General features: G+C 37.4%; 1 protein-coding gene across 6 annotated transcripts in view; it reads left to right on the top strand.

Moving 5' to 3' along the window:
* Positions 1–25535, top strand: part of Itsn2 (intersectin 2) — a 126669-nt gene that overhangs the window by 86326 nt on the left and 14808 nt on the right. For 5 of the 6 annotated variants that reach the window (XM_046441363.2, XM_046441362.2, XM_046441361.2 and 2 more), the window contains 5 exons: positions 39–84; positions 171–292; positions 1324–1420; positions 2068–2259; positions 24456–24577. In XM_046441363.2, coding sequence (XP_046297319.1) covers positions 39–84; positions 171–292; positions 1324–1420; positions 2068–2259; positions 24456–24577 — 579 coding nt within the window. Of the gene's footprint in view, positions 1–38; positions 85–170; positions 293–1323; positions 1421–2067; positions 2260–5907; positions 9091–24455; positions 24578–25535 lie in introns of those variants that run through there. The other variant, XM_046441365.2, reaches the window with a different exon arrangement.

Here is a 25535-nt window from a genome sequence, read left to right as displayed (position 1 = left end):
TTGGAAATGATTTTTTAAAAAATGTCTCTTTCTTGTAGAATTTTGGGAGTGCTGGAAAATCTGGAATATCAAACAAAAAACCTGGTATGTATAATAATGAGCTTGAAAAATTACTGAAGTGTTTACTGTGTCATATCTTGAGTTCATAATTCTGTTTTTCTTCTTTTCAGAGATTGCTCAAGTAACTTCAGCTTATGTTGCTTCTGGTGCTGAACAGCTTAGCCTTGCACCAGGGCAGTTAATATTAATTTTGAAAAAAAATGCAAGTGGATGGTGGCAAGGGGAGTTACAGGTATAATTTTTAACATCTATTGATTTTATTACAAAAATAATGCTCATTAAAAAATCAATAAAAATTTTGTATCACCCATAATCAGCACCAACATTATAGCGTATTACGTTTAGTGTACTATGTTTCCCTCTAGTCATCATCTTTTTTTTTTCTTTTTGTAGCTGTAGATGAACAGAATGACTTTATTTGTTTATTTTTATGTGGTGCTAAAGTTCAAATCCAGTGCCTTACACATGCTAGCAAAGTACTGTGCTACTGAGCCACAGCCACAACCCCTCCCTCTAGTCTTTTGCCTCTTCATTTTTAGTACAGTTGAGTTGATATAATTATAAGTAATAATTGAAAGAACAATTTTCTCTGAAGACAGTTGTCTTCCAATAATGCATGCCTTACTAAAACCTCAATCACCTTCTTAAAGGAAAGCATAGCATCATCTTGGCCTGGGATAGGCCCAGGTGTAGTCTGCCCTCTAGGAGAAAGACCTGATTCAGGCAGTGTACTCAGAAAATAATGCATTGCACTGTCCTCCAGTAATCTTAGGTTTTTGAAGCAGCAGTGCAGGGAAACAGAATTCAGACCTAAGTGAGTCTGGTTTTTTCTAAAAATGTCAACAGATGGCTGTAGCATATGTTTTGAGAGAGAAATAGCATTATTCTCTCAGTTCTAAAATGTCCTTACTAGCTTTTTAGGGTTGAATGATGAGAGGTATAACTGTATTTTTATATAAAATTAATAATGGTTATTAATGCAGAGATAAACATAGCTTCATTCTTGCAAATCAAAATCTTATGACTCCTAGAGATCAGTGGGGGCCCACAACTCCCATAAACTAAGACACTTATCAGTCAGAATATTCCAAGGATTTAGAGATGGTTACCTCCCAGTAGCCCAGTGCAAATACCTGACCTGTCTTAGAACAAGATTAAATTATTTATTATATTGCCAAGATTTCTGTAATTTTTCAAGTTATGTCTCAGTGATTGTTTCTGATCTCATCTTTAAATTGGGTATTTCTTTTGCTAATTCCATAGGCCAGAGGAAAAAAGCGTCAGAAGGGATGGTTTCCTGCCAGCCATGTTAAACTTTTGGGTCCAAGCAGTGAAAGAACCACACCTGCCTTTCATGCTGGTATGAAAATGGATTAATTTGTACTTCATCTTGGAGAGCTTTGTTAAAACTCATCAACTTCTTAGACTAACTCTTTGGAAGATGAAAAATGTGTCCCCTCCATACATCTGCTTAAAAGTAACATGCCACTGATAACTTCCTTTCTGAAAAGTTCCATGTAGGAACAGCCAACTGCTCGTTGATAACTTAAGCCTCTTTACTCCTTGAAATTTTTCAACATGGAATTCCTACACCATTGTACTTAAAGTGAAGCAGTTCTCTTGGATTTTTAACCAGAATTTTTAAATTCTTCTTTTTGTAAGACAAGAAATGTGGGCAGGAAGGTAGGAAAATTTTAGCCTATTTTAATATTGAATGTTGGGGTAATTTAAATTCTAGAAATTTTTTTTTTCTCTTTCACATTTTTTATTGGTACATTTTAGTTGTACATAATCAGGGGATTCTTTGTTATTTATTCATATATGCACACAATTTAACAATATAATATGACCTATATGACTCCCCAACACTTCCCTCCTTCCTCCCCTCCTCCCACCCCCTTGTCTCTTTTCTCTACTGATTTACCTTTGCTTTTCATGAGATTCCCCACTAGGAATAGTTTTGATCCTTGTAGGATAATTAATTTGTTTAATTATTATTTTTGATAGTATGTCAGGTGATTGCCATGTATGACTATGTTGCAAATAATGAAGACGAGCTCAACTTCTCCAAGGGACAGCTTATCAATGTTATGAACAAAGACGATCCAGACTGGTGGCAAGGAGAAGCCAATGGAGTGACTGGTCTCTTTCCTTCAAACTACGTTAAGATGACGACAGACTCAGATCCAAGTCAGCAGTGTGAGTAATATCAAATTATTTACCTCTCATCTGGTGTGAAAACCTTAATATGCAGTACAACATTTATTACTGCCCTAGATCAGCTCTTAAACTCAGCACTCACAGCAAATGTAGATTAATGTTTAAAGAAAAAGCAAAAGGAGACATTTTACAAGATCAAAAGTTACACTATTTTAAATACTTTATTTCCTAGCCTTCAGCCTTAATTTTAGATTTTATCTGAAAAAATGTATAGGGGCTAGGGTTGTGGCTCAGTGATAGAGCACTTGCCTAGCATGTGTGAGGCACTGGGTTTCATTCTTAGCACCATAGATAGATAGATAGATAGATAGATTGATCGACCGACAACTTATAAAAATATTTTTTTTTTTTAATTTTTTTAAATGTATAATTTCTCTTGTGGGTTCTTTGGTGTGATATCCATCTACACTGCAGCTTCCCTTCACCATCAACCTCTTTTTTCAGTGTCCAGTGCTCTTTTTCAGCTTAACAAAATATAGCAAGTAACTATAATTGCCCTATCCATCTATTCAGAATTAACCTTTTAGTGTACAGATGCCATTAATTTTGCAACCTTCTCATTTATTTCCCAGATATTTATTCATCATCTAGGTTGGAAGAAAATTAAATAAGCTGTTTAAACTGTTTGCAAAACCCTTATTAGATGATTGTTTAGATAGCCACTTCATGCCACTGAAAAATGGTCTGTTTTACTATTTTCAGAACAGTGCCAGACCTCAGAGTGTGAAATTTGGTATTATATTAAATTATTTCACTAGACTTAATGGCGCATGCCTATAATCCCATCAATTAAGAAAGATCTCAAATTCAAGGCTAACATGGGCAACTTAGCCAGACCCTGTCTCAAAATAAATGGGCTGGGGGTTATCTTAGTGATACCACCCCCCTCCCCAAAAAAAGCTGTATGTGGTGGTGTGCATTTGTAATCCCAGCAACTCAGCTCAGAAGAATCAAGTTCAAGGACAGCCTCAGCAATTCAAGCAAAACCCTGTCTCAAAATTTTTAAAAGAAGGGTGAGGGGCTAGAGATAGAGCTCAGTGGTAGAGTGCCCCTAGGTTTAATTCCCAGTACCAAAAAAAGAAAAACAACATCTCTTGGTAGTTACCTATCCTTTATAGTTGACAGTAAACACAGTATTAATAATAAATTAGGGAATAAGCCATACTTAGAAATAAATTTTTACTTTAATAAAATGTATATTGTTTTTCCCTATCCTTTCAATTTTTAATTTTGTTTACAAAATAAGTCATGATTTATATTTTTATCACTGTAGTGAAATAATTAAGATTTAGCCTTTCATTTTTGTTTTAGCTGCTGAGAACACGTATATGGTAACTCAGTCAAAACTGAGATATATTTGTGATCCAGTTACACACTGGATAATTATTCTTTACCACATCTGTGTTTTCACTTTAGAACTTTGTAAAGATAGTTCTGGTCTTGGGAGAAAGAAAATGGTAACAACTTAGATTGCCTGTTGAATGGCCATTTTTAAGTTCTGCTGATAATTTTTCAGTTTCCAGTGATAAATTAGAAATCCATTTATAATTAGAATTACCTGCAGCACCTTTCTGGGAGCTGAGAGTGGTTGATACTTTGAGACTTAACTGTGCTAAAAGATCTTTGCTAGTGATCTCTGATTAATTCCATCCTCTCTGTACATTTAGCTTTTGTAGCATCTATGATCTAAAGTGATGTTTTTTAAAATTTTTGTTAAAGAGTTATTTTTAATCTTGTTTTCCAGTGGTGAAATACTTTTTTTTTTCCAATTAAGCCTCATACAATGAGGAATATAAATAATAGATAAAAGCTTATTCTAAAGGAAGGGCAGCATCATGCTCCATTCTTTCCCTTTATTCCGTGACAGTCCTTTCAGGTTCCCTTCTAGGGAAATTAACCTTTGTAGGAAGTTGTGACAACTTTTTATTCTTAAACAGCATAATAGGTTGCCAATAAATTGTTCAATACACAAACGATACAGAAAATAGATAATCTCAAACTAGTTATCCATACAGATTACTTTTGGTCAGAGAATGCTTTGTGTACACTCTAGTGTGGATAGAACTGGCAGAGCTTCAGTCTGCCTGAAGTGAGGCCCCCATCTGTGAAGTGATAGAATTTTCTATAGTGACGGAAAGAGTCTATATTTGCATCATCCAGTACAGTGGCCATTAGCCACATGTACCTTTTGAGTATCTGGAATGTGGCTAATATGACTGAGAAACTCAATTTTTAATTTAATTTTAATTAAACCTAAATAGTCACTTGTGACCGGTGGCTACCGTATTGGGCAGCACAACTTTAGAAGACAACCACTTTCAAGCCTTCCCTGAAGGAAAATAAGAAATAGCAATATTGAAACATAGAAATAAGAAAAGGCAAAGTAAATGACCTACACAATAATTTTAAAGGAACAAAATTTCTATGAGCTTCAGATTTTATTTTTTATGATGTTTTCAGATTTTATGTCAACATTTCTATTCATTGAAAAAATTTATTCATTTCATAAATATTCTTTAAATGTCCTCTACATACTTAAAAGCATTGGGACTATAAGCACAAAAATCCTTGCACCAATCCTTCAGTCCTTGATGTGAAATAGACTGAGAGTGGTAGAGAACAAACATTCAGATAAATATAACAGTGGCTATAAAGATTATTTATACAAATCGGAGATTTTCCCTAATCTGTGTCGGGAAGAAGGCATGTCATCATTGGAAGACTTTACAGAGGGCTTTTAATCTGGAACATGAAGGACAAGTAGTAACAGTTTGCTAGAAAGGCAGATGTTGGGGATGGGAGGAGGCACCAGTTATTTTCTTGATCATTTTACATATTGAGAGCTGGGAGAATAGAATGCTTGAGGTATTATTTCAAAATAGAAGAAACTTTGAAGTTCTCTTTGTTATAAATTTATTACAAGTAACTTAACCTTTTACCTTATTTTTGGTTGATATATATATATTTTTTTTAATTTGAGCATATTGAAAAACTGAATACTTTATTGTTTTGCCTCAACTAATGACCAATAGTCATCATCCTTCCTGGAATAAAAGAGCTCTCAATTCTGTAATTCTCAAGATAATTCACAAATAGATTCTTCTAAGAAAGCTTCTTGTTTGAATAAAACAACCATTTAAATCACCTAGGAGACCAAAGAATACCAGTTTTGTTCACTTGCAATAATTATTTATTAGAAACTAAACAGTCATAATTGCTTTTTCAAAGATAAAGAATAGAGTTAACTGTATTGGTAACTATGAAATTCACATTGAGTTTATATAAACCCATAACTTTAGTAGGAAATGGTTCAGAAAATGCTTAATCCTTAAAGTTAGGAAGTGATTTGAGACCTTTGTTACACTGTCTAGATTTTTAGAATCGTCTGTCTATAATCTTTGCATGAGACTTTAAGAGCTGGTTAAATTATAGATTACCATTTGTGTTTCTCTGGCCCTTATAAGTATTATTTTCATTTTACTTATGTAACTAGAACATTTTTAAAGATTGAGATTTTTAATAGTTCAAATTTGTTTAGTTGATGTTGCATGTTATTATTAGTCAAATTTTTTCTCACCCACCTAATTTGCGTTATGTTCATTTTATTCCTCATTTTTCTTTTTTTAGGACCCAATGTTGTCTTCCAGTTGTGAAAGCACCCCAGAGACCCACTATCCAAGTTTGACTCTAGCGTGGAGTCAGGGCAGGCAGCCCTGATAAAATATCTCCTACACAATTCATTTACTTCGTTCGAATGTTAGAGCCACTTGTGATTATTTCTTTGTGTTTCTGATTTATAGTTAAAATTTATTTGTAACAAGTTCAAGGATAGTGGGTCTTTGTGTGGCTTTCCCTGCTGTTCACTCTGGCATCCTTTAGCATTTTTCTTCTTTTTTAATTTGGCAATTGTAGGTCATTAGCATGCATATTGAGTTTGCCCTTACATGGTGGGAGTTCAAACACACAAAGACCCACTATTTGCACAAACTAGTCTCTCTGGTTTGGAATGGGCTGCCATGCTTTTCTAGTATTATTGCAACATGTATGTTCATTACAGAATTGAGGTAAAGTTTTCTTATGTTCCGCTATTATGTTTGATCTAATCCTAAACACAATGAGCCCTTCACTGGCTCACTCGGTGATCTGCCCTGAAATATGTACTGTATATTACTTTCTAATATGCCACTATATGAGTGTCAATATTTAGATTGTTGAAAGGCCAAGAACTGGAAATAACCTTTTCTCTATTTTTTTGTGTAATTGGAGTGGGAGCAATTACATTTAGGTGGAGCTTTTCTTATCTCACACAAGAGGAAAGTGGCCTGCTCTGGTGGCTGTGTGCTCAGTGGGCTGTGTATGTTTAGTCTGCTTCAACTGCCCAAGAATAAGCACTGTACTTTGGTAGTTCCTATAGGATCTTTGTGTGCTCTGGGCTGATGAAGATACTGTATCATGAGCATTTAGTTTTTACTTCTTTATTGATAATCTAAAAATTGATTATTTTTCAGAAATGAAAGATTCCCACCATTGACTGTGAGACATGAAACCCTCCCTAACTTAAATATCTCTAATATTTTTTAAAGTCAGAATTCACATTATCTATTTTAATTAGGTGACTGCATGTCCTAGAACACAAAAGGACACTAGTTGGCACTCTGAAATGTATTTAGTAAGGATCATAAGGAATCCTTAAAGAGTGTAAATTTCCCTGAAGCAGGCATACAGGCTCTAATCAAGGACTCAGTGAAGGAAGGATGTTTAAGAGCTGGCATTCCTCTATGTTTGTGAAGCTTCTTTGAGGCTAGGAAATTGATTTTACCATCCCAGCTTCTCTGGAGGGGATCTGTTGTTCAACTACATTGACTGCTTTGGCGTAGGATCCTTGAGTGGAAACACTTTTAAAGTAATAGACATTATTATGAACTAGTAGATGTGAGAGTACTTAGCTGAAACAAAAAGGAGTTTTAATAGACAGTATTATACTATATTTGAAAATCAATGAGAGTTTATGCAATTTTAAGTGTTTACAAACTGCAGTGCAATCTGTTCATGAATGTCTAAGTATTATCAGGAAAAATGTACATATAATCAGTCTTATTTGCTCACAGAGTTCTTTAAGAAAATCGAAATGTTTTTATACCTCCCAGTTTAAGTTAGAAGTATATTTTGAGTAATATTTATGTTAATGTGCCTATACATTATGAATGAATTATTTTAGTCATAAATTTTTTAAATCATAACTTTACAGCACAAGAAAGAATCAGTAGTTTAGTTAAAGCCTCACAAAGTTCAAATGTCTGTGTTCCCAGATATTTCACATTTTTGGAGTATAGAGAGATGTATGTGTGCTCCCTGAGATGGGGAGCACACATGTTTGGCATTTGCCATCATCACCATATTTTATAAATAGGGCATTAATAGGGAAGCAATAATAATATCATTTTACAGGTAGAATAATATATTTGCCTGCAGTCACTAAAAAGAGACAGTGAAAAGACTGAGTCCTTGTGAATTCAACTGACTTTTCCAAATTATATGGATTACCTGGTCTTGCCTTTTACCTTCTGAACTTTCTAGTTTTGTACTCTTGAGTTAAGTTTAAGGACAGTTACTTTAAATACTGACAATAAAAATCAGACCACTGTTAATTAACCACATTAGTTGCTCTAACAGTTTTTCCTTGTAATTTTGAATGGGGCTTATCTGATATACTGATAAGTTATTTCAAAGGTATTTCTGTATCTCAAATCACTTCACTTTTACACTGATAAATATAGATTATTAGGACATTCAGGTGCAGCTTAACATCTATAATCAGTCTTCAAATAATGTGTTCATCGGGTACGTATGGATTAAATCACATAGTGTTGATGAATGTCAGTCTGGAAAAACACTTAACTGTACTAACTGAAATACCATTCTTTGTGTAGTTACTTTGTCATATATTTTTGAGAGAAAGCTAAAAAGAAAGGAAATTATATGACATATATAGTAATATATGAGACTTATTTAAAAGTGCATGCAATCCTTTGCAATACCTCATTCAGTCGTGTATTTGTTCTCTTCTTCATTCACTATAAGGCAGCCTTCAATTTGCTTAGAAGGAAAGAGGTTATTAGAAACACAGAGTTTTTAAATGGGAGTACAACTGAATAAATTTGAACCCTGTAGGAGGAAAAGAAAAAAATACCTGTTTATATATTTTAGTATGTGATTAATTACATATGTAATTAAACTTGACCAGTTTTCCAGCCATGAAAAATCAGTTCTAAAACTAAAGCTGATTTTGAAAAAATTTTAAAATTAAAATTAACCCTATTCATTATATAGTTTCTCCAAAACTTTGAGTCCTTTTGAAATAATCCAACTATTTTAAAAAGTATAATTGCTATTTTCGTTTTAAAATGCACTATGAATACTGTAGTTTAAAAGAAAGAATGTGGGAAAGGAAAAGTAGAGAAAGAAATGCTAGTTCCAGTCCAAAGCTTTATTTGCCAAGTTTTCTTAGAATGAATTTACCAAGTTATGAATTCTTGTAAATAAAATCTATAATGGAAATATTGAGAGACTTTTGCCTAAAGTGGCATTATTTGATGCTACTGTGATGCTACTGTAATGTAATAAATTATTAAATTGTTGCAAAGTGCTGTTTTTGCCTTAAATTTTTATTTTGTGTGTCTTGAAAACTATAGTATTAAAGGTATTGAGATTGTGCAAATGCTGGGCACGCTTGGCATGAGATAATCTGTTATTTTTACAAAATTGTAATATAACTATGCAAGTGTGTTTATTAAAAGGACACAAACTACATTACTTGTATTGTGTATTTCTTTTGAAGCATCCTTTAAAATTTATCTTTAATTGTTACATGTAGGTGTGATTAAATGTCTTTGGAATTTCTTTTTTTCTTAATGTAGTCTCTGGGTATAGGCCAGAAAATTGTTTTGTGTCACAGGGGCAAAATAAATTGAGATAATTTGATCTATGATAATCATACTTACCTCAAGCAAAAAGAAATTTTGATTTTAATATGCAGTTTAATTACAAAATTAAAGGAAAAATATAATCTAAGATACGGATAGACTCTCATGTTACTGAACAATTTTTACTACAACTTTTTTCCTAAAAAGGAACTTACAAATTAATACTCCAAATGTGAAGTAAGACTTTTTAGTAGAAATTAGAAGTCTGTATAAAAGAACCTTCAGTGAATGCTTGGGGCCATCACAGTCAAACAAAATATTACACTTAAGTAATTAAGTTGGTAGTTCTGTATGGCCTTGGGTGAAAAGAAAAATATGGATCAAAATCTAAACCATCAATGCATACCATAAATAACCTCTTCTAAAATACTTTCCTCAAGCCTGGAAAGTTATCCAACTAACACGTATTGAGTATTTACATGAGTTCAAACAGAGTACTGGGTACTAGAGATACAGAAATGATTGTGATGGGGTCTTAGACTTAGGTAGTGCATAGCTCTGTGAGGGAATCAGGTGCAGAAGCAGTTAATTATAAAACACAGCAACAGATATTTACTGGCTCCATGGGAGTACAGAGGAGGAATACCTGATTCAACCACAGATTGATGAGGGAGAGAAGACATCCTGGAGGAAGCAACTACCAGATCCCTATGATAAGTAGGGCAAGCCAGATTCTGGGGGCTGGAGGTGTGATCATAAGCAGTTCAGTATTGCTAGAGGCAGTGCAAAGCCAGGACCAGTGGAAGTTGAGGCTTCAGAAACAGGCCAGTGGTTAAATCATAGATTGCCTTGTTTTTCTAGGGGAAAAAGAAACTGTCAATGACTTGGTCCTGAATGGCTTGAAGTCCAGCCTGTGCATAGGGATTTTTTAAAGTTCCCCATGTTATTCTGACATACAGCCATGGTGGAGAAAAAGTGAAGAAAGAGTTCTGAGGGAAAATTAGCAGAAGTTGAAGATCAGTGGAATGTGAGAGTAGGTAGAAGAGTCAGTTATTCCCAGGTTTGTATCTTGAGTAACAGTGGGATAATGGTGCCACCAATTGCAGTAAAGAACCAGAGTTGGGGGAAGAAGATGAGTTAGGATTTTATTTATAAGGTGCCTGTGGGACATCTAGATAGAATTGTCCAGAAAGTGGACAGATATAAATAAAATATACAGCATCAGGAAAACATCAGCTGATGGAATGGTGCACTACCGTACATACTGGTGGCTGTCAAACCAGAAAAAGGTGATGAGATTTCTTGGAGAGAAGATTAGACCTTTGAGACCCACAGTTAGGGATGGAATAGTGCAAGGAACAAATGAAGACAGAAAACACTTTCGGCAAGAATAGATTGTTATGCTAATGTCGCCCCATTTTTAAAAAGTAATGAAATTTTAGCTGTGCAACCATTGCTAGTACCAGAAAAGGAAACAGGTAAAGCATTCTCTTTTTTTTAACCTTTATTTTATTTATTTACTTTTATGTGGTGCTGAGGATCGAACCCAGTGCCTCACACGTGCTAGGCAAGCGCTCTACCACTGAACCCCAACCCCAACCCCCCCCCCCCGAAAAGCATTCTTTATTGAGGACTTGTTAGTGTAAGTACTTTTCTAAGATCCTTCAGTGTACTTCACTACTTTTATTGGGGAGGGAGTAGATACTGGGTATTGAACCCAGTGGCACTTAACCACTGAGCCACATCCCCAGCTTTTTTTATATTTTATTTTACTTACAGACAGGTCTCACTGAGTTATTAGGGCCTCACTAAATTTCTGAGGCTGCCTTTGGATTTGCCATCTTCCTACCTCAGCCTGAGCTGCTGGGATTACAAGCATGCACCACAGCACTCGGCTCATGAGATTGTTGGCTATTTCTATATCTTCGGAGAAATGTCTATTCAGATCTTTTGCTTATTTTCTAATGGAGTTATTATTCTGCATAATCACTTTTTAAGACTTTGGATCAGTTTTAGGTTCACAGCAAAACTACAAGGAAGGTTTATATATTCTAATGCCCTCCACCCCCACAGATACTTAGCCTTTCCATTATCTACATCCCCTACCTCAGCAATACATCTGCACTGACATGTCATCATTGCCTGAAGTCTTGGTGTTAGACACTCTGTGAGTTTGGACAAATCGTAATGACATGTATCTACCATTATGGTACATTTCAGGGTAATCCAACTTCCCTGAGAATTCTCTGTGCTCCACTTGGTCATTCCTCCCTCCCTTCTAGACCCTGACAACCACAGATCTTTTTGCTATCTCCTTGGTTTTGCTTTTACAGAACATTACATGGTTACAATCATACAGCATTTAGTCTTGGCTCTTCTAGTAATGTGAACATGTTTCCTCCATATCTGTCATAACGTGATAATTCTTATTTTTGATGCTGAATAATATTTTGTTGTCTGGAGGTATCAGTTTGTTTATTCACTTACTGAAGACATCTTGGTTGCTTCCAAGTTTTGGCAATTATGAATAAAGCTACTTAAGTATTTGTGTGCAGGTTTTTATGTGGACAAAGGCTTATAGTTCCTTTGAGTAAATACCAAAGAGCATGATTGCTGAATCATAGTCTATGTTTGGTTTTGTAACAGCCAAACTGTTCCAAAGTGGCTGTACCATTTGGTATCCCACCAGCAGTGAGTTAGAACTTCTATTGCTCTATGTCCCATGTTTCAACAGCATTATGGATACTGGCCATTATAATAGGTGTGCAATTGTGTCTTGTTTTAATTTGAATTTCTCTGAAGACATCTAATGTTGATAACCTTTTCATATGCTTATTTTCCATCTGCATATCTTCTTTAGTAAGGTTTCTATGAGATCTTTGGCCTATTTTAAAAATCAGGTTGTTTTCTTGTTTTTAAGAGTGCCTAGTATACTTTGGAAAATAAATGTCTTTTACAAATATTTTCTCCCAGTCTGTGGCTTATCTTTCTTGACCATGTCTTTCACAGGGCAGAAAGTTTTAGTGAAGTCCAGCTTATCAGTTCTTTCTTTTATAGACTATACCTTAAAAGTTGTTACCAAACCCAAGGACAGGTAGATTTTCTCCTATGTTATGTTCTATGTGGTGTTTCATATTTGGGTCTTGGGACAATGGTGCATTTTAGTTTTCATGAAGGATATATATGTCACTTGTTCAGCACCATTTGTTGGAACTATTTTTCTTTTTTGTTGGTGCTAGGATTTGAATCCAGGGCCTTGTGAATGCCAGGCAAGTAGTTTATCACTGAGCTACATCCTCAACCCCTATTTGTGGAAACTAAATAAGCCTTGAGGTTGAGTAGTAGTATCCTCAACTTTTGTCTTCTATAGTATTGTATTGGCTGTTCTGGGTCTTTTGCTTCTGTATATAAATTTTAGAATTAGCTTTTAAATCTTTTTTTTTTTTTTTGGTACGGGGGTGTTGAACCCAGGGGTGCTTAACCACTGAGCACATCCCCAGCCCCTTTTTTAATATTTTGTTAGAGACAGGGTCTCACTGAGTTGTTAGGTGCCTCACTAAGTTGCTGAGACTAGCTTTGAGCTCTCGATCCTCCTGCTTCGGCCTCCTGAGTCACTGGGATTACAGGCATGTACCACTGAGCCCGGCTTAAATCACTTTTTAATGTTAGTCTTTAACAACAACTTATGAAAGATGTTCTTAAGGAAGACATTATTAAGGCTGTTATTAACAGGCAAAAATCAGTTAGTCTTTCAAAGAGGGTAATAAAATGAGCACAGTGGGAAATAGAGTAGCTTTGAACCCTGGTTCTACCCTCTGAGCTTTAGCCTTGTCTGTATAATGAGGACAGAAATACCTACAGTGAGGCTTAGGCATTTGTAAAGCATTAGTTCATTGCCTGGCTCATAATAGATGCTAGAGATAATAATTAACATGTAATAAACATTTGCTGTGTACCAAGTGATGCAGTAAGCATTTTGATACCACCACCATCTTTCCTGGGGGTTGGCTGCTCTTCCAAACTGGAAAAGCAGAACAATCATCAGTTAATTCAAGATGGAGGTGAGAAGAGGGTGAAGAAAATTAACTGTGTTAGATGAGTCCAGGCTATCCTGGAAGAACCTTCCACTGGATTCCTATGTCACCTGTAATTATCTGTTAGCCACCATGAAATCAGAATCAGGAAGTGGTAGAGAATGAGTGTGTCCTAAATTCAGCACTTTGGGGCAGAGTCTCGAGTCATAAACAAGTTGAAAATGAGTTGTATAATCATACCATTGGGGGAGATTAGAGGTGTAGTAGGCTTTTCAATAATACCAAGAGAAAATATATGTGCTTATAAAACTCGTATTGCCCCAGGATAGTACTGTGTAACTGGTGTACTGGTAGAAAGAGCTACAGTATATAGATTTGTAATTAGCTATTAGCTACATAGTCTAAGTATGTGCATGATAGAGTAGAGGAGTGTATAAAGGAACCAGTTTCTTTTCTTAGACACAAACAAGATTTAAAGGAGAGAAAGACCCCCATTGGCTTTTGCAGTGCCTTGGGCTATTTAGCATTCAGAAAAAAAATATCCTAAATCCTTTTCCCTCCACAATTCATTTTGGCATAAGACGAGGTCAGGTTTATACACACTATCTTCAGTGGGTGCAGTATAAGCACCACTTAATACGGCTTGCTCTTTCCAAGTGGAAGAGTGGAATCCAGATCGCTAGATTTGAAGATCTGGTAGTTCTGAAGTCTACAGTAAGCCACTTACCACCAAGCTTCACATGCTCTATTTATACAGGAGGGGTTAAAGTTGCCTGCATTAGAAGATAGATCACATGTGGGTAACAGCTATTTTTATTGTTGGAATTGAAAGTTCTATGTTGGGTAAACATGAAGAAACATGTTTCATAACTTCTCTTCACAACAATCTAAATTCTGGGGCTAAGCACTTGCCTAGCACATGCAGGGCCCAGTATTAAAAAAAAAAAAAAAAGGCAGCTTCATAATAAGAGTGCATTAATTCCCTCAATTGAGTTGGTGATAGGACTCTGGCAGGCTAGAAAGAGTACAAATACAGCCTGAACTAACTGCTCTAGGAGCCTGAATCTATAGTTTAGTACTTCAGCCTACCATTAAATGGCCTTTGTTAACCTTAGGCATATAAAATTTTATAGTAGATTAAAAACTAAAAACAAATCCAATAAAATTTTTCTTTAACCCCTTGAATTTATCAACAGACTTGCTTTGATAGTCCTAGAATACGGTTTTCTGATAGCCATGTATTTGCTTTCTGATAGTCTATGGCTTTAAATTGCAATAAGAATTTGAGTTTAAGTGAGCAACATAGTAACTGATAACAACAACAAATGGTAGTCATCAAAAGACACAGTAATTTCGAAATTTGTCCAAAGGAGCTGGGGATGTAGCTCAGTGGTAGATCTGTTCCCAGCACTACTGGAAAAAAAAAAAAAAAAAAGTAAAAATTTGTTCAAGAATTATTTAAATTTTCAAAAACAAAAACACAATATACAGGCTTTGTGGTACACTGTACTTAATAAATATTTGCAAAGTAGATAAAAGGCTGTTATTCTTTTTTTTAAGAGAGAGAGGAGAATTTTTTAATATTTATTTTTTTAGTTTTCGGCAGACACAACATCTTTATGTTATTTTTATGTGGTGCTGAGGATTGAACCCAGCGCCTCACACGTGCCAGGCGAGCACACTACCGCTTGAGCCACATCCCCAGCCCAAAAGGCTATTATTCTTTTACAAAATAAAATATCCAGTAATTTTCTAGTGCCCTAATAAAATTTCAGTATAAAGGCAACCTGCAATATAAATGCACCCAGTTTAGTCATCTGGATTTACTGTTAAAATCTTATGTTATCACTGAGCTTAAACACAGTACAAAACCATTATGTGCTACTCTGACTACTTAACTGAGTACACAGAGAATAGCATTATTCAAGGCCATTGCTCTCAGAATGGGCCAGCACTTGTCTGGGACTTATTACATAATCTGAACAAGCCCTCTCTGTTTTAGTCAGCACATTGTCTTTTGCCCTTCACCTTTTGGAATCTTGTAGATCTTTTCTCCTCTCCTAAGGATCTCTCTTTGGCTTCTTGTTATTGCTTGCACTATAACAGCACAGTGGTCCCCAGCTGTGATGGTGGGACACAGAGTCTTCATAACTTGTCTCCCCATCTTCATATTCTGCCACAGTGTGAGGGTCTTTTGGCCCAACCCACTGCTAATTATTTGTCTGGGAACTTTGAGCTGATAGTAACCATGATCTCTTATTTTTCTTCTTTGCCCACCAGAAAAAAATCTGTCAAGAAGTTTTCATCAGTGTCTGTGACCACCTCTTAATGTTGCTATACTGTCCCCTGAAGCTCAAGTTCATCTTCATATCACAACCTATAAGCATTTATTGATATAGCCCGGGGGGTGTAGCCAATTATAAGACAGATAAAAATCCTGACCTCTTGGAGATAGCAGTTGAGTAGAGTGAAACAGAAAACAAAACAAGTAAAGTGAGTAGTGTTTAGAAACAGAATAGGGAAGTGCTGAGGAGGACGTGGATCAAGGGATTTCATTTTAAATATATTCAAATAAAGCTTCTTCCTAATAGTGATGTTGAACCAAAGACCTGAAGGGAATAGGGGATAGCTGTAAGGAGCCAGGTGGCTGTCTGGAGGATCCTTTGAGGCAGAGGGGACAGACAGCACAGACAAAGGCTCTGCAGCAGAAGTGTGCCTGTAATGAGAACAGCATGGCGGCCAGTGCAGGGCGGAAGAGAGGGAAGATCATTAGAGGGAAGTGAGGAGGATAATCGAGGAGGTGGGAGAGATTATTGAAGTTTTTGTGTACTGTTTGTAATAACTCTGGCTTTTGCTTGCAGTGAGAAAAACCTTGGGAGGGTTTTACTCATAGGAGTGACATGACCTGAGATAGTTTTAACAGGGTCACCCTGGCTTGCTAGATTAAAGTGGGAGGGGGGAATGATCAGAAGCAAGGGGGTCCATTAGGACACCAGTTCAGTAATCTGAGTATGAATGATGGTGGCTTGAATTAGGATGAAGTGATAAATGTGGTGAGAAGGTTCAAATTATGGATGTATTTTGAAGATAGAGCCAACAGGGGAATTGAATGTGGAGTGTGGTAAGAGAGGTATGAAAGATGTCTCCAAAGATCTTGGCCTGAGCCACCAGAGAGACCTAGGTGGAAAATAATGAAAGAGGAGCAGGTTGAAGCAAGATGATTAGGAGTTGGCTTTTAATTGTTACCTTGATGTGCCTTGTAGACACACAGGTGGGGTATAAATTCTGGAGTATTTCAGTACATCCCAAGTCAGGAGAGTGAACTAGATCACCAAGGCTGTGAGCACACTGAGTTCCAAGAATTGAAGGAGAGGGCACTCAACATTAAGAGTCCAGAAAGGAACCTTAAAGGCTGAGCAGGGAGGTGGGAAGATATGAGGAGAGTACTAACTAGAAGCCAACAGAAAAAGGGTTTTAAAGAGGAGGAAGAGGACTGTGGAGATAGCTCAGTGGTAGAGTGTTTACGTAGTTGCATAGCACAAAGAGAGAGAGAGGGGTATCACTCATCACAAGGATTAGTGGGTAGGTCAAGTAAAATGAGTACCTGTTACTAAAGGAGGAAACTACCTGGGATATTAGGAAGCTTCTCTTCTTTAAATTAAAGCATTTGAAAATAATGTTAAGTCTACATTTTTCTTGCTATATTTGGTAAATCTTTTGCCCATAGTAATACAAATTATTGATATTTGTTGAAACTGGTTCTGTGGATTCTTAAAAAAAAAAAGTATTTTCTTACACACACCTGTAATCCCAGTGACTCAGGAGGCTGATGATGCAGGATGATCTCAAGTTGGAGGACAGCTTCGGCAACCTAGAGAGGCCCTAAGCATCTTAGAGAGACCCTGTCTCAAAATAAAAAGGGCTAGGGATGTAGCTCAGTGATAGAGCACCCCTAGGTTCAATCCCTAGTATTAAAAAAAAAAAGTGTAAAGTGTATTTTCTTGTATAAGTGTTCATTATATCAAGGTTGTTAACGGTGTTCAAATCTTTCAGTATCTTAAGAATTTTCATTGATACAGATATTAAACTCACTTCTATGATTATGGATATCTTATTTTTCTTAAGGTCAGTGAAGGGTGGTAATAATTCTGTTCACTTTTTATTTTGCACTTTGAGGCCTTTCTGTTAGTTACAAATTATTACATTTTCCAGTTGAGTTATTTGCTATTGCCTTGTACAGATATTTTAAAGCCTAATTTGTTGCTGATGAAGGCTCCCTAGCTGCTTATTGAGAATTTATGTTCATATAGTTTTTTTCCAGCCCTCTACTTCCAACATTTCTATTTTTAGTATTTTTAATCTAAAATCTCTATTTTTACTGACAGATTCAAGCCATTTTCATTGATGAGGACAATTTAATACTTTTTATATTTATCACATTATAATATTTTCATTTTCCATGCATTTTCTTTGCTTCTTTTGTTCTACCAGCACAGACTTCCACTGCATTGAGCAAGTTTCTTTATTTCCTGTACTGATTTGGAAATTGTGTGTTGACTATTCTGTCAGTAGTTACTTTTCCATTTTTACCATATGTTTGCCTTAATGAAGTCTAAATTTGATCAGTATCTTCTCATGATCAATGCAAACAGAATAATTCTCCTCTTTCAGATTACTATGTTTTGTATTTTAACCACTTTTTATTTATACCCACCAACTTAGCCATTATTATTATTTTATATAGTCAATGGTTATTTTGAATTTTCACCTATTACTATCTTTGCTCACCAATCTTCCTTATATCTCATTTTTCCCCTTCCTAGTCAATTTCCTTCTTCCGGAAACACACCTCTTAATATTTCCTCAGTGTGTCTGTTAGTGGTAAGTGCCTGCCGACTTTGCCTGAAAATGTCTGTTTCTCCCCCATTCAGGAATGGTAGTATAATTCAATTTCTAGATTGACAGTTATTTTTTTCCTCTACACTCTATTGTTGTGTAAAGGTGTGCAGCCACTCTAATGGCTGTTCCTATGAGATTATTCTGGTTTTTCTTTTCTGTTTAATCATTTTTTTTTTTTGCCTCCTTGGCATTCTATAATCTGAGTATGGATTTATTTTATTTTTTCTAAGCAGAAATAATTGTTCCTCCTTTAAGAAATTGTAAGGAGTTATATCATCAATACTAGAAAAGTTTCAACCATTGTGATCTCAATATTACCTCACTGCTTTCTTTTATTCTCTGATATATAAGTTAGGCCACAGTCTGTGTCTTATAACCTCCATTTTTTCCGTCTCTTTCTTTCTGGGCTGTTTTCTTTAGATCTGTTTTCAGATTTATTAATTCTTTCCTCAGATGTGTCCGTGATAATATTTGTTATTTTTATTTCTTTTTCAAATCTGCCTACTCTTATTTTTTGAAGCCCTTCATATGGTCTTGTGTTAAACATATTTTACATCTCTACTTATATTTTGTTATGTTTGGGAGGTTCTAATTCTCTTTTTTATTATGGTGGATTTGATCCTTATTTGGGGGGGTGAGGGTTACTTGTTTTTTTTGTTGTTGTTGTTTTTTGCTTTCAGTCATCTTTAGGTTTTCTGTGGAAATCCTTGAGAACCAACGTACTGAGAGTGATCCTCCAGACCAGTCATACATATTCTTTGGCCAAGTACCCTCAGGGTATCACCAGCCAAAGACCAATTTTCATATTGATTCATCAGTTGAGGAATTCTTGAACTCCAAGATATGTAAGCCCAGCATTTCCTTCTTCACTCAGCAGAGACGGAAGCTTTCTTACCATCTCACTGTTCTGGTGGGAGGATTTTTTCCTAGTCCCCCCTGTCATCTTCAGTCTCCTGCCAGAACCTCTTCTCATTGGCCAAACCCAGGCAGAAGCCAACTAAAAGGAAAGCTTGTCTTCCTTGCAGCCAGAACAAAGCAGGCAAAAGGGAGAAATGGATCTGGAGATAAACAAGACAAGAACCATATTATACCACTTAACAAATGTGGCCTGACCCCCGGTGGTTAGAGCACTGTGCCTCGTCTTATTATAGACCTGTGTTAAGACAAAATCTTCAACCTCCAGTGGGAAACCTGGATATAATAACTATACAGATTAAGAACAATATGAGGGCTAGGGTTGTGGCTCAGCGGTAGAGCACTCCCTAACTCGAGGTCCTAGGTTTGATCTTTAGCACCACATAAAAATAAACAAAATAAAGGTATTGTGTCCAACTACAACTAAAAAATAAATATTAAAAAAGAACAATATAAGGGGCTGGGTTTGTGGCTCAGCAGTAGAGCACTCACTTTGCACGTTCGAGGCCTTAGGTTCGATCTTCAGCACCATATAAAAATAAATAAACAAAATAAAGGTATTGTGTACAACTAAGAAATAAATATTAAAAAAAGAACAATATGAGTTAGATTATGCATTTTAAAATGCAGATACAGGGGGCTGTAGCTCAGTGGCAGAGCAGTTGACCTGCACATATGAGGCACTGGGTTCGATCCTCAGCGCCACATAAAAATAAACAAATAAAATAAAGGCATGCTGTCCATCTACAACTACAAAAAAAATTTTTTTTAATGCAGTGCTGGGGTTGTGACTCAGTGGTAGAGCGCTTGCTAACATGTGTGAGGCACTGGGTTTGATCTTTAGCACCACATAAAAATAAAATAAATAAAATAATGGCATGCTGTCCATCTATAACCACAAAAGAATTTTTTTTTTAATGCAGATACAGGGGTGGAAAGCATAGCTCAGTGGAGAGGGCATGCTTAATTAGTGGGAGGCCCTGGGTTCAATTCCCAGCAACCCACCCCATACCCAAAAAAAAAAAAAAAAAAAAAAAACAGAAAAATACCATGGAAACACAAAGGAGAAGCTAGTCTAGGGATCAGTGGGACCGAGGGATGGGAGAGGTTTCCCCAAAATAATATCCCTTTACCTGCACCTCAGAGGCTAAGTAAGATGGTTCTATGTGGAGAACCAGGCTATGGATAGTAGAAGCAACAGGAACAGCAATGGCAGAGCCATGGAAAGTATGTATGACCTCTAGGACAACCAAGCCTCTGCCAGGGAAATGAAAAGATGGGTGGAGCCAGACCATAGAGACCCAGAGCCCTCTGCTGCTGAGTTAGCACTTCTGTTTGCAACTGGTGGGAGCCACTGAATATTTTGTGAGGGAAGAAACATAAAAAATGTGCTGGCTGGCTTAAGCTGCTCATCAGAAATTTAATGTGAATCACAAACACAGCCCATATATAAATTTAAAATTTCCAGCAATCACATTTTTTTTAAAAGTAAGAAGAAGTCAATGAAATTGCTTCTGATATTTAATTAGTCCAGTTTATACCCCAAATATTCCAATATATAATTAATATATTATTTATGTGATATTTTACTTGGTTTTGGAAATTGGTCTTCAAAATCCAGTGTGTATTATACATCTGTAGCATGTCTCTTTGGGCTAGTGACATTTCAAGCATTCAGTAGTCACTTGTTGCTAATGGCTACTATATTGAACAGTGCTGGTATAGAAATGGCAAAGGGGTGTATTCTATCCATAAATCCCTAATTCCTTAGTTTCTCAAAAGATTACCCTCCCTTCCTTCAAAACAAGAAGGTTCTCTGGTCAAATCTGGGTTCATCAAGTTGAATACTTCTTTAGTGCAGGACTTCTCAGAGCTTATTAAGCTAATGTGCATTGTGGCCCTAAGAGAGCAATATGCGGTCTGCCACATGGCCCAGATTCATTTGACCTTACAGGACAGAAACAACCATTTCCTACTTCAGTATTTGCTAGCAGAGAGCCTGGTGGCAGGCAGAGACAGAAATGCAGAAGCGGGCACCAAGGAAAGGAGAGTCACAAAGGCTGAGAAAGGAGAGACTCAAGCCTCCCAAGAGTTGGTTCATCTGAGGTGCCAGTGTTGTGGGCAGGTAGAGGAGGCCACAGCCAGGAGAGGTCATTGAGCTTGGCAATGCTGAGGTCCTCGTTGCCTTCCTGAGAGCTGTGTCGAGTGGGGGAGGGGGACAGGAGGCAGGATCAGAGCAGTAACAGGGAGCACTGTAGACCCCCTTTGTGACTTTAGCAATGAGACAGAAAGAGAAGTACTAGGGAGGGAGCAGGGTTGAAGGAAGGATGCTGTGTTTGTTTTAAATAGTGGGTCAGGAGAAACACCTAACCCTGTTCACGGCCTAAGAAGGAAGAAGTAAAGTGCAGATTGCATTGTGAAGGGAAGGGAGGAAGGAGAGGGCAAGTTAAGGATGCTGGACTAGGACTCCCTCGTCCCCTGACCCGGAAGGAGTGAGCAGCAAGTACGAGGGGCACTGTGTCTTTATTTTTCTCCTGAAACTTGTTGTGAGGGGAGGGCAGGAGTCAGACTGGAAACTTGAACAGAGGAGAGAAGTTTAAGAGCCATGTAATGAAAAGCAAAGGTGTCACTAGGCATAGTGGACAAGGGTTGTCCTCGTGCTCATTGATGAACATATGTTACATGTGTTCCAACTTTGTAATGATTAAGTACCTGAGGTTTTTCTCATTGTTCCAAGCTATTATTCCAGAAGAGGCCACTATTTGTGAATTTTAATATAAATCACTCTTTCCTGGAGTGTGATGCAAACATCCCATAGTACATAAGGCACTGGAGTGCAAAACAGTGCCCAGGTGGACCCATTCTATTTTAATGATTGTGTATTCAACGACTTTAAGAAACATAACAAGCACATTCAACTTCAAACATGAGCAAATTCAGAGAAAAATATTAAGTAAATAATACTAGAGCTTGAATGTAAAACCTAAATGACTAAAGTTTGTAAAACACCAGGTAAGAGCTGGGGTAACTTTAGAAACCGTTCTAATTGCTTCCCTCAGTCATGACCAGTGCCTGGTGGTACCACAGGCAGCACTCTTTCACAGGTGTCTGGCCTTGTGCCTGGCCTTGCTATACAACAGCCCAGTTATGCCAATTAGCCTTCCCAACTCACTGCACTCAGTCACTCTCTGCAGATCTCCCTGACAAAACAGAATAAAATGCAGTCCCCTTAAAGCTTAATTTGAACATGGCAGAAACATTATGATTTCTTCTTGGTAGCACTATTCATAACCTGCCATCTTCAAATCCCCTCCAAACCACCCACCACACAGTGGGAGTAATTTTTTAAAATATGTTGTCCCCATCTACAGAAAACAGAAAAGCTATCTTCTTTAGATGTATAAGCCCAAATCCATACAAAATATTATAAAAATTCAGAAGAAATCAGAAAAAGAAACTCCCTTTAAAAAATCAATGTCATGGGGCTGGGGCTGTACCTCAGTGGCAGAGCACTTGCCTAGCACACATGAGGCACTGGGTTTCAGCCTCAGCACCACATAAAAATAAACAAATAAAATAAAGGCATTCTGTCCATCTACAACTATTAAAAAAAAAAAAAAAACAATGTTAAGATCCGGTCTGGTGGCACATGCCTGTAATCCCAGCAGCCTGGGAGGCTGAGGAAGGAGGATCATGAGTTCAAAGCCACCCTGAGTAACTGGGAGACACTAAGCAACTCAGTGAGACCCTGTCTCTAAATAAAATATAAAGTAGAGCTGGGGATGTGGCTCAGTGGTTGAGTGCCGTGGAGTTCAATCCCTGGTACTCTCCCTACCCCCGCCAAAAAAAAAAAAACAGTGTCAGGATGAGGATGGAGCTCATGCCTGAGGCCCTGGATTCAATCCCCAGTACCACACACACATAAAAAAAAAATTCTGATCCTTGCATGTTCTGCTTCTGGGGCTTCCCTGTGAGGTGTGTCTGCATCTGTCACAACATGCCCTCCATTCCCAAGGCCCTGCTGCCCTTCCTGACGCCTCCACTACAAAAGAGTATCCACACTTCATTGGGTCTGTCTCCCATCAGCCCTCACAGTTTTCTGAAACACACTGTTTGCTACCCTATTTTGACGCTTGCTGGGTACTGTTAGAAGAGAAATTCCTTAGACCAATTAAACTTAGAGTTTACTTGTACAAAGAAATATAAAACCAGACAAAAACAATTCACAAGTTAGGTAGCTAGCAGAACGGGTTCTGAGAAATCCAACCAATAATGTGAACTGACAGCATTTATAGAAAATGGAAGTGAGACACAGAAGACAACTAACTGGCTACAACTCCATCAAGTTGTCAATCAATCATTGCTTAACTACCTAGTTTTTTATAGCTTATTTACTTAATTGACTACAGGGCCTCCTGCAACCAACCAAAATTCAGTTACTGTGATTAAGTTCTCTATTGGTTTGGTCTGTTGGATGCCCAGTTCCAACCAGGAGTCCCACACATCTTATTGCACCTATCTGCTTTTGCTTTTTGCCAGCAGAGAAGCTTCCTAAGCTATTCCTTGCCCCCCTGTGCACAGACCAGCCCTCAGTTACTTGAGAATGATTCTGGAATATGTCAGTTCACAGTTTGACATTTAGTTCTGCTCCTGGTGGGCCTATAAATTGATGCAAAGGGAATACAATACCCCTCTCCCTCGTGTGAGGCTGCTTGGGACTTCCCTCTCAGTGACTCCGGGCTGGCTGCAGTGTATCCACAGCTAGAACTCCTGTGTTCCAGTGGCTTAAGGCAGTGGTCTTGTTGGGAACCTCTGAGTCCTGAGAATTTTAGGTTTTCTAACCTTAGAACTTTCCTCTGAGAAATCTAGAGACATGATTCTCAGACATGTTTTTAACAATAAGTAAAAGTAAGAAATACTTTATATCCCCAAATACATACATAATTTAGAACTTTAATAATACTTAACAAAACTGTATACATGATAGTCTATTTAATTTTTTTAATGCTAGGCCTGACCAGCATTTTAAAAAATTAAATTAATAATGACCCAATGATGGCTCATGATCTGCAGTTTGGAAAACATTTCAATAATTTAAAAAATGTCTTGAGGTGGTGAGATTCTTCAGAAACTCAGCATACTTATCGCTTTGAGGCCTTTTCTAAAAATCCTTTAATCCTGTCATTGCTACTCAGAAAGAAATCAGGAGCACATTGAAATATCACAGATGTGGCTAATTTACCACTTTGGCACACTGAGTAGTAGGTTATTAACTCAAGCAGTGGGTCGGTCTCTGTGTGTCACGCTCTTTGGAAAGATTGTCAGCCTAGCATATTTCTGATAACTGTCTATTTCTACAAAACAACCAAAATAATATTTTAAGCCCTACCCTGTCTTCCCACAGGGTGTGCTGATCTCCAAGCCCTGGACACAATGCAGCCAATCGAGAGGAAAAGACAGGGCTACATTCATGAGCTGATTCAGACGGAAGAGCGGTACATGGATGATCTGCAGCTTGTTGTTGAGGTGAGGGGCTATTGCCAGCTAGCTCAGGAGCGTCTGCTGTCTTTTGTAGAGGATGGCAGGTGTCAGTCTCAGGGCTGCTCCCACTTGGAAGCAAAGCAAGGCATCACGTTTTGTTTTGTAATGCTGGGGATTGAACTCAGGGCCTCGCTCATGCTAGGTATGCGCTGTACCAGTGATCTACATTCCCTCCCCCTTTTTTGTGGTACTGGGAATTGAGCCCAGGGGCACTCTAACACTGAGCCTCATCCCCAGCCCTTTTTTTAATTTTAATTTTTAGTTTGGGTCTCCCTAAGTTGCCCAGGCTGACCTTGAACTTGAAATCCTCCTGCCTTAACCTCCTGAGCAGCTGGGATTGCAGGTGTGCACCATCACACCAGCTAGACCTCACTTATTTTTTTTTAATATTTATTTTTTAGTTGTAGTTGGACACAATGCCTTTATTTTATTCATTTATCTTTATGTGGTGCTGAGGATTGAATCCAGGGTCTCGCACGTGTGAGGCGAGTGCTCTACCGCTGAGCCACAACCCCAGCCCTGGACCTCACTTTTGATGCATAGATTCACAGACAGTGGCAGGGACTTGCACAGCCTCAAAATGCCATCTGCGCCAACTGGGTAATGTTGGATTGAAAGTCTAACGAGGGTATCTGCTCTCTTCCAAGCTAGCTCATTCAGAGCAAAGAGAGAACAGGAGGGCACAGAAATGCCACAGTTTGAAGTGGTAGAACCAATCAAGGAAAGACAAGGGACAGAGTGGGTGTAAAGCTCCAAAACAGACTTGACCTCACATTTTTACCTAACTATATTTACACTGCTGTTTTGACACCTGACATTTTCATCAACTTTGGTATTTCCAGAGGAACTGCAAAGCAGTGGAGATGTTTGCCTAATGTTTCTATCAATTTAGAAAAATAAATAGGATCAAATTGTAAAATATATTCCAAATATATCTTCACTG

This window comes from Marmota monax, unplaced genomic scaffold (genome assembly GCF_021218885.2).
Source record: "Marmota monax isolate L192 unplaced genomic scaffold, Marmota_monax_Labrador192_F-V1.1 WCK01_AAM20220418_F8-fsc00010, whole genome shotgun sequence".
Taxonomy (NCBI): domain Eukaryota; kingdom Metazoa; phylum Chordata; class Mammalia; order Rodentia; family Sciuridae; genus Marmota; species Marmota monax.
The sequence above is the reverse complement of the archived record's forward strand: the minus strand, read 5'-3'. Positions and strand labels throughout refer to the sequence as shown.